A 19,576-nucleotide genomic window follows, 5' to 3' on the forward strand; every position below is an offset into this window, starting at 1 on the left:
AAACAGGACTTCTGTGTCACTCAGGCAGGAGGTCTTGAACTTGAGATCCTGCAGCTTCAGCTTCCCAAGTGCTGGATTATAGGTGTGCACTCTGTATGGTTTCAGAATGTGATTGATTCGTTCCTTCCAGTGTGTCTGGCTCTCGTCACTTTGTTGATGTATTTAACTACAAAGGTTTTAAATGTCTGGAAGTACATTGTTTGGAATAGAAAGCTAGGGTAAGATGGTAGGGCATATTGTCTCAGCCAAAAAATCTGTGGCAGCAAGAGAAGCAGAGCATGGAAATCCATGGCACCTATATGCAGTCTTCGTTCCATCTGAGAAGTTATGGAATACATTTCAGAGTGGCTGAGAATACAAACTTTTAGCAGTTTGAGGTGATATTGCCGCGACCTGCCCTGCTTTGGGCTGACCAGTGGCAGGGACTGAAGAAATGGCAGGCACAGGGATGGGTGGGCTGTGTGCTCAGGTGGACGTGTACCTGCAGCAGCCAGGGAAGTCAGTGTACTTGTTCTGTGTGGAACAGATGAGGGGTGCATCTTGGTGGGGAGTCTCTGTAGGAGAACAGTCTCCGGCTGCAGTCATCTGGCATGAGGAAGCTGCAGTTGCTATGTTTACACATACATACCAGTTCTGGCTGAAATTCAACCGTTCTCAGCTCAGGGGAACCCTTTGCCATTCCTATGGGTCTGAGGCATTGGCATCCTTGACATAGATTGTCATGCCAACAATACACATTCACTTAGGACTTCATTTGCTTCCCACATGATAGCTATTTGTATTTTGATAGGTTTTATTTATTTATTTATTTATTTATTTATTTATTTATTTATTTATTTATTTATTATATATACAGAAGAGGGTGCCAGATCTCATTACAGATGGTTGTGAGCCACCATGTGGGTGCTGGGAATTGAACTCAGGACCTCTGGAAGAGCAGTCAGTGCTCTTAACCTCTGAGCCATCTCTCCAGCCCCCTTGATATGTATTTTTCAAAAGTTTGTTTGTGTTGGCTAGAGAGATGGATCATCATTTAAGAGTGGGTAATGTTCTTCTAGAGGACCCAAGTTCAGTTTCCAACATTAGGTAGCTCACAACTTCCTGTAACTTGAGCTCCAGGCGATCTCTGATCTCCAGGGCACCTACACTCATGTGCACATACCCTCTCACACATAGGTGTGTGTGTGTGTGTGTGTGTGTGTGTGTGTGTCGGGGAGAATGATATATGTGCCATAGTATGTTTGTGGAGGTCTGAGGACAACATTCAGTAGTCATTTCTCTTGTTCTACTGTGTTAAGGCAGGATCTCTTGTTTCTCCTGTGCAGCATACTGTAGGCCAGTTTCCTGAGAGCCTCCAGGCAATTCTCCTGTCTTCACCTCTCATCTCATTGTAGGAGTGCTGGAATTACAGATGCATCATTCATTTTTAATTTTCAGTTGTGTATGCATGTGTATCTGTGTGGGGTGCATGTACACCTGAGTATAGATGCTTGAAGAGGCCAGAAGAGGGTGTTGGATCCTCTGAAGATGGAGTTAAAGGCTATTTGGGTCCTGGGAAACAAACTTGGGTCCTCTGTAAGAGCAGTAAGTGCTTTTTAACTGCAGAGCCATCTCTCCCTGCTTCCTTCTTCTTTTGACATGGTTCTAGGGGTTCAAATCCAGGACGACAGGTGTGTGCAGTAAGTGCTTTTTCACTGAGCCATCTCAGATTTTTTTTTTTTTTTTTTTTTTTTTTTTTTTTTTGACACAAGGTCTAATTGTACAATCATAGCTTGCCCAGAACTCAGTATATAGGCCAGGCTTCCCAGGAACTCAGAGATGGACTTGTCTCTGCCTTGGGAGAGCTGGGATAAGAGGCATATGCCCTTACACCTAGCTAGGTTTGTGGTTTTTGAGTCATTACCAGTATTGCATTTTTTTCTTTTTGTGAGCTTATTGGCCATTTGATTATCTTTGGAGAAATGTCCTATGCCCCTGCCTGCAGGGCTACAATGGGTACTTGACCACCCTAAGGACGGGATGTAGGGACAGGAGATAAAGGAAATACACCAAGTCAAGATTCTGATCAAGGTGCAACTTTATTTTTCTCCAGGAGGGTTTATATAGTTCCTGCAGGGTGGGGGGAGCAAGAAGCTGTCATCTGCATAAGGTGGGGCAAGCTAACAGGATGTTTGTATAGGATGTTTACAGGGTGAAAGGGTCAAGGGCTCTGACTCAATGTCCTGTTGCTAGGCAACCTGACTGTAAAATAATCTAGTTTCCTGTCTTATGGGGGTCTGTATTTTTTTTACTAACTAGAGATTCTATCCTTGTCCCTGACAGTCCTATTTAAGTCTTTTGCCTCAGTTTCATTCATTCATTCATTCATTCATTCATTCATTCATTCATTCCATTCATCCATTCATTCATCCATTAATGTTAATGATTCTGAGTCTTGAACCCAGGTTTTATATATACAAAATAAGTTCTCTGCCACCGAGCAACACCCCAACCCTTTGCCCAGTTTTAAGTTGTGTTCTTTTGTTGTTGAGGTGTAGAATTAAAAAAAAAAAAAACCCACACACACTCTGGATATTATCCATTCAAATATGTATAATTTATTATTTTTATTTTTTACTTTTTGGTATTTTCAAAACAGGGTTTCTCTGTGTAATGCAGCTGTCCTGGAACTCGCTCAGTAGACCAGGCTAGCCTCGAACTCACAGATAATCTGCCTGCCTAGGATTAAGGTCATGTAACACTGCCACCCAAGTATGATTTATGAATAGAACCACTATTTTTTTTTTTTTTCCCAAGACAGGGTTTTTCTCTGTAGTTTTGGTGCCTGTCCTGGATCTTGCTCTGTAGACCAGGCTGTCTTGAACTCACTTAGATCCGCCTGCCTCTGCTTCCCGAGTGCTGGGATTAAAGGCGTGTGCCACCACTGCCCTGCATAAATAGAACCACTATTACTCTTTTTTCTCTTCATTAATTTAAGTAAGTTAGGAACAGATTTCAAACTTTAGAAGTGTCAGAGACATAGGATTCTGTCCTAGAATCCTTCCACATTTTGAAGAGAACTTCTCCATATTTCTAAAGACATCTCAGATGCCCGTTCTCTAAGCTGCCCCTGCTTCCTCAGGCATAATGAATTGAGCACCCATTCCATGCTGTGAACTCGCTGCATCTGCAGCCCTTTCATTTACCTGTCTGTTCTGTCTCGTTGGCCCGATATTCCTTAGTGAGCAGAAGCTTTCTCACTGGACTTCTGCTTTCACTTTCACACTTGGTGTATAATGTACGATTGGTGTTTGTAAAGTGAAGGTAAGACTAGCAGTGGACTGTAGAAATGTTGTCAGTTTTATCGGCTCTTCAGAGATAGGCTAGAGTTTGCTTTAATCCTGACTTGTTTCCAAGTAGTCTTTTTGTTATAGCTTATAGTAACAAAATGTACAACTTTCTTAACTCTTGACATTTCACCTGAATGACTATGATTTGCAAATCTTTGAAAACGCTGCAGGGTGTTCCTCGTATAGAATTGCTCAGGTTAGCCTGGATGTGCTTACTGTTGTTATTTGAGAAAGACCAAAGAGCCTGGGAAATACCCTTCAGGCAGTATTAAAGCAACCCAAGGCCAGAGGAGTATCTCCCTTTTCCATTACCATTGTAGCTTTTGTTATGAGTTCTTGTTATAAATTACTTCGCTAAAGACATTTAGTCTATGATGTTCCTTGGCAGCAAAATCTTGAAAATATTTTATTGTAATTGTGAATTTCACACTAAGCCATATTTCAAAGTCATTAGTAAAAAGTTCTGGAAAAAGTACACTCACTAAGTGATATGCTCCAAAAAGATGGATTGCTACTATTTTAGATCATTAAGTTCTGCCAATTATATGGGATTTTTATGAGTTATGCCCTCCATGATTTCCAGTAAAACTTTGGTTTTAAATGTAAACAGCACTTTTAATTCACTCCTAATGTAAATATGAAGTTCTGTGGTCTGAGTTTCTTTGCTGAAGTGTTAGAAATTGTCTATATATAGGCACATTCTGTATTGAATTAAACGAAATAATTCTCATACCAGCTTTTTCTTTTTGCGATGGTATTTCTACTTTCTGAATGATTAAAAAGTAATTAGTTAAGAAATTAAAGGCAGACTGTAATAGTTTCTTCTTTTAAGTAATTAGTTATAAAATGAGATATGGGTTACAATAGTTTCCTCTCTAATTGTTGCTTAAACATACAGTCTGATATAGCAGTGTCCTATATAATTCCCAGTGGAGGGAGAGCCCAGAACCCATTTGTTGGACCTTTTAATTGTTTTTGAATTTGTGTTGAAATAATTTCGTCTCTGAAATAGGTTGTGTGTATTACTTATCAGAAAATATGAAGCCTTGAAGTACATTGTCTTTGTTTTGAAATAAACTGAAAATCCCCCAGTTGTTTATTTGCGTTCAACTACCTTCTGTTCCTAGTCTGTTAGTAATCTGTTGCAGCAGTAGACTGTAGCCGTTTTCAGCTGTTGTGGTGTTCATCCTGAATTGAGTTGTGGTATAATCATTTTCTTACAAGGTTTTCACTTTTGGGGAACTCTTGTCTACTGCCTCTCATTGGACTGACCTGATGGAAAGTGCCTACTTCTATTTATGGTCATAACCATCAATCCCAAAGTTTGACTTAGATGAAAAATTACTGTCTAACCTGATCATCAAGATAGACAGTGGGTTATTTATTCATTCCCAAAACTTTTATGTGTTTCCCTATGTTAGCTGTTGTGTGACATGAGGATCCAGAGTGAGATAATCTAGTATGCATAGCTTTAAGAGGTTAACATTTTGCCGTTTGGTTAGAGAGCAGTTAGGAGGGCTGAGGTGGCATTACAGTGTCGCATGACGTTAGTGCCTGAGGTAAGAAAGATTGTCATGAGATGGCATAGAAATGCCATTTAACCTGGAATAGGAAGTGTTGTGAAATCCTTCCAGGAGCCAGTGACGTTTGAGTTGAATCTTTAAGGAATCAGAGTTAAACAGGAAGCTAAGGCTAGAAAAAGAGGAAGATGTTATAACCAGAGAGAGAGAAGCCTTAGAATGAATAGTGGCCATTGCTGATTGAGCCCTTCTGTGTGTTACGTTCTGTATGAAGAGCTTTGTACCACACTTTCATAGCAAACTATACACTTGTCCAGAGCTTTCCAGTGAGGACAGTGAGAGTTACCACCTAAGTTAATGACGTGATTAACAAGTGGCAGACCTAGATCTACATACTCTAGCTTTTCTTGGCCCCCCTTTTTTTTTCTTTTTGAGACAGGGTTTCTATGTGTAGTTTTGGTGCCTGTCCTGGATCTGGCACTGTAGACCAGGCTGGCCTCGAACTCACAGAGATTCGCCTGGCTCTGCCTCCTGAGTGCTGGGATTAAAGGTGTGGGCTACCACCACCCAGCTTTCCTGGCCTTTTTATCTGGGGTGTTTTCGCTCAGGAAAGGGCAGTTTCAAAATGGAGAGATGGGTAATCACAATGCCGTTGGAAAGCCAGATGAGCAGGCTAAGTCTGGGGCATTTACAGTGACTTGCTTATTCATTCAAGAACTATTTACTCAGTGCTTCTGTGTGCCCAGATCTGTGCCAGGCACTAGGAATAAAACGGCAGCTTCCAAGTGGTAGGGCAGATGGAAGGGAACTGGGTGAAACCATACTGTGGAAAAAACTTAGTTGTAGAGGAAAAGGTAAACATTAGGCAGTACATGTACATTAAATTGATAGAGTTTTTGTTTGTTTTGTTGTGTTTGTCCTCAACTGTATGCCGTAACCCCTGTTTGCAATATCCAGGTTCAGGGCCTGGGCTGAGGTGTGCATGAGATGGGCTTTCTCTCCTCATTTTGTGCAGCTTGAAGGCCTAGGTATGGGAAATACTGACCTGTTTACATGCTAGGAAAAGAGCTATATAGCAGGAGAAAGATTGGAAGGAGGAAAAAATGAAGATTTGATTAAGTGATGAAGACCCATGATCAAATGTTTATTGTAAACTCTGACATCTTATTTATGTATCCTTCTCTGCTCTCTCTCAATCTCTCCACACTTCTGTCATTTTTTATATTAAATTATAATTATAGCTGGAAAGTGGTGGTGCACGCCTTCAATCCCAGAACTCAGGAGGCAGATGCAGGCAGATCTCTGTGAGTTTGAGGCCAGCCTGGGCTACATCCAAAGCTACATAGAGAAACCCTGTCTCGAAAAACGAACAAACAAACAAACAAAATGCTCCAATCATTTATAAGCAGAAGTGGAGGAATTGTAGTATGTCTAGACATGCAGAAGAAAGACATCCTCATTTATTTTCCTTTAAAAGAAAGATTTATTTATTATTTTTATGTGAATGTGTATGCCTGGGTAAGTGTGTATGTACCACATGTGTGTAGAAAGAAGCCCATGGATTTCAGAAGAGGGTGTTGGATCTCCTGGAACTGGAGTTGTAAAGTGGTTGTGGACCGCCATGTGGATGCTGGGTGCTCTTACTACTGAGCCATCTCTCCAGCTCCCCCCTTTTCTGCTAAGGCTTTGTGGAGAAAAAAACACACACACACATACACACACACACACACACACACACACACACACACACACACACAGATTCTGTTTGTCTTTATTTCACTGTGGCTAGTGGCTCATATTTGTAATCCCCAGCCACTCATGAGGAAGGCAGAAAGTTTGTAAGTTCAGAGCCTTTGTAGGCTGCACAGCAAGTTCAAGGCTAGTGTGAGCAACTTAGAAAAATCTTGCTAAAACATTTACAAAAGGATTGAGAAAGGGGCCGGTGACGTGGCTTGGTGGGTAAAGGCACTTGTCGCCAGGCACGATGATTTGAATTCCATCCCAGTGACCCACATGGCGGAAGGAAGGAACAGAGGACAAGTTGTATATTGTACATGTGTATCTCCATGGCGCACACACACACACACACACACACACACACACACACACACACACACACATATGCCCCCCACCCCTAAACAATTAGTAAAAGTCTTTTCAGACTTTCAAAGGGAAGAAAAAGAAGGGCTGGGAAATCGCTCTGCTCTGGTAGAGTGTTTGTCTCCCTTAGTCTCTGGGCACCAGTAGCACACAGCAGTGCACCCCTTGGATGTGCTGTGTAGGTGCACATGCACGTTATTTTACTCACTGATGTAATGGAACCTTCCTGTTTCAGAACCCTGTCCAAAGGATTCCTGATTCGCATGAGATAACTCTGAAGCATGGCACTAAAACGGTAAGTTTAAAATGTTTTTGTTCTCTTTGTCAGTAACAGCTTTCCTGGAACAGTCAGCTGATAAGTATATTAACAAACCTAAGACCATTCTATGGCTGGTTGATGTCATGAAAGGTGCAGACATCACGGAAGTAGAAAGGTGACTTTCACGGTCAATCAAAATAGCCATGCCTTTCATTTTCATGGGGACCACTTACTGTCAGTGTTATTGTTGGCATTAAGAACCTCTTTTCCTGGGATACAGAAAAATTATAAGACATTCAAATAATAGTTTTGTTTTTAGTAGCTTGGGAAAATTTCCCATTTCCTCAGCTTTATTCCCATATCAGTGAAAGGCATGAATTTGTTCACTTTGCAGATGAATGCTGAGATAAAAAATACACTTTAAATGGTTTCTGTGTTGCTCTACGATTATGTTAATGATATTGTTTTTTCATATTATTTACCTACTTATGTCACTTAAAGCCTAATAATAGAAATACTTGCTAGGTAGGTGAAATCACTGTGTGTTATTGCAAAATTACTAAAAATGGTGGTTGAGTAAGCAAAGTGTGCACATGCAATGAAAGTGTTAGAAACACCTTCCCATTTCACTGGAACTACCATTTATTTTTAGATGTATGGCACATAAGAAGAATACATTCAGCAGAGGTAGATCCAGAAATGGGGAAATTAATAGATAGGAATCTTTTTTTTTTTTTTTTTTTTTTTTGGTTTTTTGAGACAGGGTTTCTCTGTGTAACTTTGCGCCTTTCCTGGAACTCACTTGGTAGCCCCGAATCTTAAAGTAGTATCACTCATGACACAGAAACTTTTCACTTGTAAAGATTGTTTTCATACATGTATTTGTTATATATAATCAGTTTAATGTCATTTTAAATGAAATGAAATATCCTCATTTCTGGTGGTTAATATCAATACACACAAATGTTACATTAAAAAATACTTTATGGTCGGAACCTAAATGGTCTGGACAGATTTTTAGGCGTCAGAAGTTTCCCCCAAATATTTGAGAACCTCTGCCTTTATTTTCTTCTTATTAACATATGCTTTAAAAAATACCATGGGGCCGGGAAGATGCCTCAGCAGACCTGGGTCCAATTCCCGCACCCACACGGCAGCTCACAACCTTCTGTCACTCCAGTTCTAGTGGATTCAACACCCATTTCTGGTCCTCCTCCTTGGGTACCAGGTATACATGTGGGTCCTATGGACGTGTAGCCAGTGCTTTTAACTGCTGACCCATCTGTCCAGTCCCAGATAGCGAATTCTTTCTTTCAGTCCCAATATTAGTAACTCTTTTTTTTTTTTTGCTACTCCAGTAAAGGTTTCTCATTTTCATTGAAAAATTCACAAGACCAACTTTTCTAGTTCTGTGACTTTTTCTGTGTTTACAGAGCTCTGTTTTCCATTCCATTCCCGTAGTGGTTTGGAAGAAAATGGCCCCCAAAGGGAGGGGCACTGTTAGGAGGTGTGGCCTTGTTGGAGGAAGTGTGTCACCATGGGGGTGGGCTTTGAGGTCTCTCTTGCTCAAGCTTCCCTCAGTGTGATGTCAGTCGACTTCCTGTTGCTTGCCAGGTGTAACACCCTCAGCTTCAGAACAATGGCAGCATGTGTGCCACCATTATGATGGCAATGGACTGAGCCTCTTAAACTGTAATTAAATGTTTTCTTTAAAAGAGTTAAATTTCCATGTTTTTAATTAATTAAATGCTGTCTTTATAAGAGTTGCTGTGGTCGCTGGGCAGTGGTGGCACATGCCTTTAATCCCAGCACTGGGGAGGCAGAGGCAGGTGGATCTCTGTGAATTTGAGGCCAGCCTGGTCTACAGAGTGAGATCCAGGACAGGCTCCAAAGCTACACAGAGAAACCCAGTCTCAAAAAAAAAAAAAAACCCAAAAAAACCAAAACTAAAACCAAAACAAACAAATAAACAAAAAAAGTTGCTGTGGTCATGTTGTCTCTTCACAGCAATAGAAAACCCTAACTAAGACAACTCTGAACTTTCTAATTCCTTCTTTCTGCTTGCATTTGGATTTACTTGCTTTTCTTTGGATAGTTTTTAAGAGTGGAAGGTTAAGCTATAGTTTTTAGATTTTTTTTCCCCCAGTGTTCATAGGTATATCATGCTTATACATTTTATCTATTTTTAAATAATTGCTTCAATAAACTGCTGATGGTGATAGTAAAAGTGGATGTTTTTTGTTATCTCACAGAAAGACTGAAATATTTAAAAATGGGATTTTTGTAGGGGTTTCTTTTAAAGTTTGAATTAAAAATATAACATCAATGGTTTATATTGAGTTGAAAAATTCTTTATTAAATGTTCCTTGAGCATGATTTTTAACCAATTTAAATTAAAACTGTATTTTTACTATTTTTCTATAATCATAAGAAAAATTGTCAAGTATTCAAACATTTATACAGTTAGCATGCTGCCAGGTCAAATAAATTGGCTGATTCTGGATTCACATCTAAAGCTTAAGACTGAGCAAGTGGTGAGTGCTCTAAGTGTGAGGGAGAGGGCTGAGGATGAGGATGCTAGAGTCCGTCCGTTCTCAGGCTGGAGTGAAAGACGTTAGGGTAGACATAGACACACGTATATGCATGCAATAGCAGTGAGTGGAGAAAGAGGCTGAGGATCTGAAGGAGACTGGGGAGGGAGATATGGGAGTCTTTGGAGGGAGGAAAGGGAAGGGAGAAATGTTATAATTATATTGTAATCTCAAGAAAATAAATAAAACATGGCCTGCGGGTAGGGGTAGGACATGATCTGTTATTTTATGTAGTAAGCTAAAATAGAAAGCTTAAAATAATTTATTTCTTGGTCAGAAAAGTCTAGACCATTATCCATAATAATTTGATACCTATTTCTGCATTTTATGGCAATTAAGATAATTATTTCTTCAATAATATGTTTACATAACCATCTGTAGAATTATACTGACACTTTTGTGAGTCTCTGTTTTCTTTCAATGTGATTAAAACACACTGGAGAAATGGTTAAACTTTCTGTGTTCTTTAACTCTTGGGAACACAGGGATTGAGGATTAGTTTAGTCCGTGGAAGGAGACACATTCTCTATCTGGGGCAGATTACTTTGTCCTGCCTGAGTTTTGTTTTACAGACTTTTCATACCCTTTGGTTTATGTGGAATAATGTTTATAGCATTGACAGCGATCCTGCTATGTCTGAATGCTAGCTCTTATAGCATCATTGTGAATCCAGGCATGGGAGTTCATGCCTGCAATCCTGGCACACTGGAGGCAGGGGCAGGAGGAACATGTCAGGTTGAGTTCCAGTTAGGTCTACCTATTGAGACCTTGTTTTAAAACAAAAAGCCGGGTGGTAGTGGCACACGCCTTTAATCCCAGCACTCGGGAGGCAGAGGCATGTGGATCTTTGTGAGTTTGAGGCTAGCCTGGTCTACAGAGCTAGTTTCAGGAAGGTCAAGGCTACACTGAGAAACCCTGTCTCGAAAAACAAAAACAAAAACAAAAAACAAAACAAAAACTCCAAAACAAAACAAAACCCCTAAGTACCCCCAAAACCAATTCCTACCCCTAAAACAAGAAAACAGCTCATCTGGAACAAAACACCATAGCTACCTTAAAAAAAAAAATCTCAATAACAAACCTTCATCATCTTGTCATTTTGCCCTGCCCAGAATTTTTCTCTTTTTGTTGTTCTTTGAGACAGTGAGAGACAGTGATAGGGTCTCATTACGTAGCTCTGGCTGTCCAGGAACTCACAGAGGTTTGCTTGCCTCTGCCTACTGAGAACTGGAAATAAAGGTGTGTGCACCACACTGATCTGAATTATGTAAGCTTTGAGAGAGAAGGAGAGAATGAGAATGAATGAATTGGTTTACATGGTCTGCACATGTACAGGTATGTGTGCACATAGAAGCCAGGGACTGACATCAGCAACTTCCTTAGTTGCTTTTTATCTTCTCTTACTAAGCCTGGAGCCATCGATTTGGCTAGGGTGGTTGGCCAATAAACTCCAGGAATCTGCCTGTTTCCAACACACATTCACATGTACACATGCGCAGTACACACACACACACACACACACACACACACACACACACACAGAGATATTTTTTCTTTATTTTGAGATAAATAATTCTTACAATAAAGTCAAATAACATGGAGGATGCTGTCCATCACTGCCTTTCAGAAGTAGCACTGGCTGATGGTGCATGGGTGCAGTGCCTCTCTGATAGTGGTGGTACTGGGGACTAGAAATGGGGTTGGGGTAGTAACTAGTCTTCCGCTGTTCATTTGTTTGCTTGTTTTGAACAGGTTTCTGCTTTGGGTTTGGATCCCTCAGGTGCCCGCTTGGTCACTGGAGGATATGACTACGATGTTAAATTTTGGGATTTTGCTGGAATGGATGCTTCTTTCAAGGCTTTTCGATCCCTTCAGCCTTGTGAGTGGTATGTATTAATAGCTCCATATTTTTTTTCATATTTAGATATAATAATGCTGTTGTCATTTGAATTTCATTATTAAATGAAAATAAAACCATACATTTCTTTTCCTTAGCTTTCTTCACACATACACACATACACACACACACACACACACACACACACACTTCTCCATATATATGTGTGTGTGCATGTGTTATGTGTGTACATGCATGTGCCATGGTGCACACGTGAAGAACAAGGACAACTTTCATCTTGTGGGTCCTGGGGATCTAGCACAGATCTTCAGGCTTGGCAATAGTCACCTTTACCCACTGAGCCATCTTCTGGACCTTGACCTCTGTTTTAAAGGCATTTTCTATCTTTTTTTAAAAACATACTTCTATTTAGAACTTGTTCCTTGCTTTACTTTAAAATATTCCAGTAAATAATGCTGTATAATGTGGTGGTGTTTTGGTTTTTAGAGACAGAGTCTTTCCATGTAGCCCTGGCTGTCTTGGAACTCACTGTGTAGACCAGGCTGGCCTTGAACTCACAGAAATATCCCTGCCTTTGCCTCCTGGGTGCTGAGATTAAAGTATGTGCCACCACTGCCCAGCTTATAATGTGTTTTTGTTTATTGTATACATCAGGCCAGTATTCAAGCAGTAGTCCATACTGCTTGCTGGTCAGTTAGCATTGTATCAAAAGGGCTTAACGTGGTATTTCCATTAGTGGCTTTCTTTTTTGACTATAAATGGGCGTATAGCATTTTGCCTCCTTGTGGTATTATGTTACCCCTTTGTCTACTACCCAATATTTTTTAGAGAAGAGTAAAGGCTTGATTACACTTCATTCTATAGCATACTGAGTGTCATGTACTGTCATACTGCTTTAGTGTTAGTGGCTAGACAATTTAGATAGATTCCTAAATTAAATTGGTATTACTGACACTAATGAAGGAATCTCTTTGTTTTAAGTGATTTTTTTTTGTTTTTGTTTTTTGTTTTGTTTTGTTTTTTGTTTGTTTGCTTGTTTTGGTTTCTCTGCGTAGCCCTGGCTGTCTTGGAACTCACTTTGTAGACCAGGCTGGCCTGGTCTAACAGAGATCTGCCTTCTTCTGCCTTCCAAGTATTGGGATTAAAGGCATGCACTACCATGTCTGGTTCAAATGTAATGCAGGCAGACCACACATAAACTTTTTAAAAAAATGATTTATTTTTTCTTTGAAAAATAATTTTTATACTTCACTTAACAGAAACTTTGTGGAAGAAAAATTGGTAACATGTAAATAACTATTATTTTTCTTGATGAACTTATTATCCATTGATGTTTGCTGTCTGGATTATTGATCTCATTGAAGGTTATGTATTGATGATTTTCTAAATCTGTCATTTTGCCTATAACTTAGCAGCACTCTTTTTTTCTTATTAAGAAATTTTCTATTAATTTTACATACCAACCACAGTTCCTCCTCTCCTCGCTCCTCCCGCCTCTCAGCCTTCCCCTCTCCAGCCCACCCCCTATTCTCACCTCCTCCAAGGCAAGGCCTCCTATGGGGAGTCAGCAGAGCCTGGTACTTTCAGTTGAGGCAGGTCCAAGCCCCTCCCCCTGCACCAAGGCTGTGTTAGGTGTCCCACCATAGGCACTGGGCTCCAAAAAGCCCACACATGCACCAGGGATGGATCCTGATTCCACTGCCAGGGGCCCCTTAAGCAGGTCAAGCTATACAACTGTCTCTTCTATGCAGAGGGCCTAGTCTAGAATCATGGAGGCTCCACAGCTATTGGACCACAGTTTGTGAATTCCCACTACTTTGGTTTGGTTGTCTCTACATTTCCCCGTCACGATCTTGATGCCCCTTGCTCATAGAATCCCTCTTCTCTCTCTTCAACTGGACTTCTGGTGCTCAGCCTAGTGCTTAGCTGTGGATCTCTGCATCTGTTTCCATCAGTTACTGGATGAGGGCTCTATGATGACAGTTAGGGTATTCACCAATCTGATTACCAGAGTAGGCCAGTCCAGGCACCCTCTCCACTATTGCTAGTAGTCTAAGCTGGGGTCATCCTTGTGGATTCCTAGGAAATTCCCTAGCACCCTATTTCTCCCTATCCCCATGATGTCTTCCTCTATCATGATATCTCTTTCATTGCTTTCCCACTCCATTCCTATTCCAGCTTGACCCTCTCATTCCCTTATGTTCTCATCCCCCATTGCCTACCCTCAGTTGTCTTCCCTCACCCCCAGTTTACTCATAGAGATCTCATCTATTTCCCTTTCTCAGAGCCATCCATGTGTCCCTCTTAAGGGTCCTCCATGTTAGCTAGCTTCTCTGGAGCTGTGGGTTGTAGTCTGGTTATCCTTTGCTTTACTTCTAGTATCCACTTAGTACATACCATGTTTGTGTTTCTGAATCTGGGTTACCTCACTCAGGATGATGTTTTCTAGTTCCATCCATTTGCCAGCAAATTTCATGATGTCATTGTTTTTGTGAGTAGTGCTCCATTGTGTATATGTGACACATTTTCTTAATCCATTATTAGATTGAGGGGCATCTCGGTTATTTCCAGGTTCTGGTGTGGCACTCCTTTTAAAAGAAGAGGTTTTCTCACTTACTGATAGTTTGGTTATCCTGAAGTACAGTTCTTACTTCAGAGGCAGTGGAAGTGCAGTGCTTGATTATTTCACTATATCCACTTCCGCCCAAGGTTACTATTCTTATTGATTGTGGTGGTATGAATGGGAATGGCCTCATAGGCTCCTATGTTTGAATGTTTGGTCCTCAGATAGTTTGGGAAGGATTAGAAATGTGGCCTTGTTGGAGTGGTGTGTCACTGGGGATGGATGTGAGAGTTCAAAGCCCACGTCATTCCCAGTCAGCTCTCTCTGCCCCTTGCTTATGGATTAAGATGCACTCTCTCAGCTGTTTCTGCTGCTGTGCATTTGCTCTGACATCACCTACTCCAACCCTCTGAAGCCATTAGCTCAATTAAACATTTTTCTTTTATAATTTGCTTTGGTCATGGTGTTTCGGCACAGCTATTTTTCCTTTTCTTTGACTTTCTATACTTTTAGTACTTAATTTTAAACATTTTCATGAGTTTCAGTTAGTTGCAGCCATTCCTTTTGGGTTTAAATTGTCCAGATTTGTCCACTGGGAGCCCTCACTAACTATAAGTTGACATAAATTTATATGTCTTTGAAAGCTGATTTAGTTTCTGAGATAGCACAATGTAGACTTGCTGATATATTTCTTTCTGAGTCTTGGAATTAGTGCTTCTCTAAGAAGCTCAATTTTCTTTTTGCAGCAATGGTATTTAGAGACAAAATATGAATTATGGAATGCTTATTGACACTGAAGCATAGTTTTTCTTGACCCTTTGAATGGAAAGAGGTAGAAAACACACACACACACACACACACACACACACACACACACACACATGCTTATATATGCTTAAATGACAAGGTCTTGCTGATTTTTAAAAATTTTTAATAAACTTAATTTCAGAAATTTTATTTATGAAAAAGTGACAAAGATGAAAACTTCTGAAATTAAACTTATCAATTGAGGATAATACTATAATTGAGATAGAGATTCTCAATGTTTGTTGTCCTGGTCTATCACTGGCTTTAGGTAGACTAAGCTAGAAAATACATGTTTCTGTACTAATCTATGCATGTCATACATCAGTAACTTTTGTATCTGCCTGAATCTGTATGAAGCTAATATGAGTCATAGGGTGCCTCTCATCCTAACTCAGGATCACTTGGGTTTATTCTGTCTTTACCTCTGTCTTGCATCTCCTCTTTTGAACACACCCACAGGGCAATTAATCTAATGATCTGTTCTTGATATCTTGTTAGCCAGCAAATAGAACCTCTTGTGCTATGGAAAGTATTATATTCCCCACCCAATGTGACAGTCACTGCACATAACCAGTGAATATTGGAAATATAGGTACCAAGGTAAGCTTGTGTGAGTGTAGGAGCCCACGGAGGCCAGAAGAGGGTGTCAGAGATATATACCCTGGAGCTGGAGCTACAGGGAGTTGTGAACTGCCTGACATGAATACTGAGAGCAATATGTGTTCTTAACTACTGAGACATCTCTTCAGCACCTAATGCATTTTCAAAGGTGAAATATGTAATCTATTTACATATTTCATTTGATTTCATTGTCTTAAATTTGTTAAATCATTATCCCAGTTCCTGATTCTGTCTTTTAACATATTAATGATTTATCCTTCTTTTTTGTCAATTAGAAATTTGATGAAGATGCATTAATATCTCATTTAGTTAATAACAGTTGAATATGGTGGTTGAACTTTGGCATGCCATTAAAGCCTTTTGGTGTTGTGAATCTGTTCTTAAAAATTCCTCAAAGCACCTAAAGATGTGGTCTGGCTTGGTGTTTTCTGACACTATCCTATAGAAACCTGCTGTTGTACCACATCTCTGACTTCCTTGGTCTGTTCCCAGCACTAGATAATACATGTTGAATACGTAAGCCTTCTATGACTGCAGGTTCCATATCCACAGAATTAGTCAACTGCTAATACAAAAAAAAAAAAAAAAAAAATAATAATTGAAAACCATGTGTGTGAGGGACTTGAGCATCTGTAGATTTTGGTAATTGCAGTGTTCAGTGAGTCATTCCTTCCTGGGAATTGAGGGGTGATTACACTGTAACAGTACAGTCTTATTCTTTGGAAATTAAGAAGTAATACAAGTAACTACTTGTTTCAAGTCTCTACTAGGTACCTTTATTCATATTGTTATTATTTAATTTTGAATTAATGTTTATATATATTTGCCTGCATGTATGTGTATGAAGCAAGTGTGTGTTTCGTGCCTATAGAGGCCAGAGAGGGTGTCAGATCCCCTGGAATTGGAGTTACAGATGATTTTTAGTTGCCCATGTGGGTGTTGGGAACCAAGTCCAAGTCTTCTTCAAGAGTCTCCAGTGCTCTTAATCTCTAAGCCATTTTTCTATCTCTAGCATATAATGTCTTTAAACCCTTATCTCAATCCTATAAGTTAAATATTATTCTCTTAACATTTAAAAATTAAAAAAATATTGTATCTGGATGTTTTGCCTACATGTGCACCACATGAGCGCAGTGCCTGCAGAGGCCAGAAGAGGGCATCAGATCCTCTTGAACTGGCATTACAGATGGTTTTAAGGAGCCATGTAGATGCTGGGAATTGAACCCAGGTCTTCTGGAAGAGCAGAGTGCTTAACCACTGGGCCATCTCTCCATTACCAGTATGAAATATGTCTTTGAAACCCTGTCCCAATCCTGTAAGTTAGTATTTCCCTTATTCGATGGAGGAAACCAGTACTCAGCAGAATTACCCAGGCAACATATGAGTGGTGTGGCTCAGGAACAGCTTTGTCTAGTCTGCCATCTGTTCCCATCTGTGGATTTTCTATAAAATAAGATGACGGGAAGCAGAAGGGCTTGCTCATCATCATACAGCTAGTTAGCAGAGCAAGGATTTGGACCTCTAGACTTCTGACTCACATTCCGGTGCACTTTTCACTACAGCCGGACACCTTGGCTCATGAGCCCCAAGTGACAGCCCCAGACAGCTGTGTTTATCTGTCTTGCATGTCCCAGCTTGTTCTGCTAGCCAAGCAAAAAGTACTTAAAAGGATCCTCAATCTTCACCTTCCCACTCCCCTCACTTACACTCATATACTCCCACTTTGCCCCATGAATAACTTCACAGAAAGAATTGTGCAATGCTCCTAAGCCATCCCCTGGTGTCAGAGTTACTCCCTGAGAGAACATTCACTTCCTCATGACTCCAGCTCACTGTCAGATTGGCTTTCCCCCTCTCCTCTTTGATCGGAATCTTAGTTGTATAGGCAGGAATTTGAGGAGCAGATGTTCTACCCCTTGAGCAAGCCCTTTAATTCTCCTTAGGACTGTGTCTAATGAGTCCTAATCCCGTCCTTTTAACTCGGTGGCTGGCAGAATTAAGAGCAAAGTGGGGCAGGAATGATGAGGTTGGTACTGGACATTTTCATTTTAGCATGGGCAAAGTAGACTACAGAGAGCACATGGAAAAGTGGGAACGTTTTCCTTTCTAGCTAAAAAGCAAAATGATACTGGTGTAAGATTGCTGAAAATTTAGGTCTCCCCCTGAATGTAAACAGCATTTTGGTAGAGTGGTTAGCCAGAGAGATGGAGTCATTGCCTGTTTCTACTCCCACTCCTTAAATTTTGCTATTTTTAAGATTTTGACTTCCCTTTGAAAACAAAAATTAATCATCAGAAAACAGTGATAACACATAGGACTGGATTGAAGAAAACTAGTACTTCACAAGGAGAATAACAGAGATTTGTCCCATGCAAGAATAAGTGTTCCCAGTCTTACTTTAGAGACCTTTGTTGAGCAGTCTCAAATGTCTAATTATCAAAGATCTGATGTATTTTGTTTATATATAAAAAATCCAGTTGGTCTAAATAGACTATAATTTTCTCAGTTCCTGATTGATTGCCTAAATATGATCTGTCAGAGTCTTATTAGGATATAGAAATCTGATGTAATTTGACCAGAAACACTTTAATAAGAATTGCTGACTATAATCAGAGTTTAGAAAAATGGAAGACTGATGGTAAAAAGAGAAGTGTAAAGAATATGCACAGCATATACAGGAAGTACCCCCTGTCTTTGGGCGGACATATAGCATTCAAGGGGGAGCCTCTGGGGTTGAGATCCAGACCTTTTTTGAAAGTGCATGGCTGTGGATCACTGAATGAAGAGAAGTGGCTATGTGTCTGTGATGGTAGAACTTTCCAGAAATTGGTCTTGCTCTGCTCTAAGACTGAGGGAACTGTTGTTGACAAATGTGCACTCCAGGAACCTGACGTGGAGAAACCGCACATGTTTCTGGAGCCTGACACTGGAAAAGCCATGTCAAGAGGAACACACTAGACACTCCCAGTGTAGCATGAATCTTAAAAGTTCTTATTAATAAAATCAAACCCGAGGCCAGTTATTGGGGTCAATGCTGGTAGATCAGAGAGACAGAACAATCCACAGCTATCTCACCTTGCCAATTCCTCAGCTGGTCTTGTTTCCTCAGACTGGATGCTTCTGTGTCCTCATCCCAATGGCTCTCAGCTGAACTGCTGCTAGAAGCCTGAATGCTTAACCAGCCAAATGCTTAACCAGCCAAATGCCTAACCAGCCAAATGCCTCTAGTTTCTGGTCCTCACTCCTTATATACATTTATGCTTTCTACTATCACTCCCTAGGATTAAAGCCTTGCTTCCTGGGATTAAAGGCGTGAGTCACCATGCCTGGCTGTTTCCAATGTGGCCTTGAACTCACAGAGATCCAGAGGGATTTCTATCTCTGGAATGCTAGGATTAAAGGTGTGAGTGCCACCATTTCCTAGCCTTTGTATCTAGTGGTTGTCTGTTCTCTGACCCCAGATAAATTTATTAGAGTACACAATATTTTGGGGAACACAATACCACCACACTCCAGTGTCTTTCTAGTACCTTCTGATGAAAGTTAACAGTCCTAACAAATGCCGACTGGCAAAGAAAAAGTATTTCCAGGGTTCATTTCCATTTTTACAGAGCAGAGACTGAAGGGCGGGTTTGGAGCTGAGAGAAAATAAGTGAACAAGTCATACACAGTCTCAAACAAGTAATTTTATAGTTTATGGACAGACCTCAGTGTAAGGCCAGAGGGAAATTTTGCCATCCAGGATGGAACCTCCTTAAGGTTCTCATTCCCAGTAGTTTACAAAGGATGCCCGAAGTCCAGAGGTACTTTCTTCCCTGCAGGTCCCAGCATTAGGTCAGCCTTTGCTTCTAGACCTGCCTCCCACAGGCGTTTGGTTTAGAGCATCACTTCCTTACGTACGTACTCTGACATGTTGATGATGAACTTT

General features: G+C 40.4%; 1 protein-coding gene across 1 annotated transcript in view; it reads left to right on the top strand.

Moving 5' to 3' along the window:
* Positions 1 to 19,576, top strand: part of Wdr70 (WD repeat domain 70) — a 232,336-nt gene that overhangs the window by 38,334 nt on the left and 174,426 nt on the right. The window contains exons 6-7 of the mRNA XM_028875604.2: positions 7,185 to 7,244; positions 11,552 to 11,685. Of these exons, the coding sequence (XP_028731437.1) occupies positions 7,185 to 7,244; positions 11,552 to 11,685 (194 nt within the window). The remainder of the gene's footprint in view (positions 1 to 7,184; positions 7,245 to 11,551; positions 11,686 to 19,576) is intronic.

Source organism: Peromyscus leucopus, chromosome 11 (assembly GCF_004664715.2).
Source record: "Peromyscus leucopus breed LL Stock chromosome 11, UCI_PerLeu_2.1, whole genome shotgun sequence".
NCBI lineage: Eukaryota > Metazoa > Chordata > Mammalia > Rodentia > Cricetidae > Peromyscus > Peromyscus leucopus.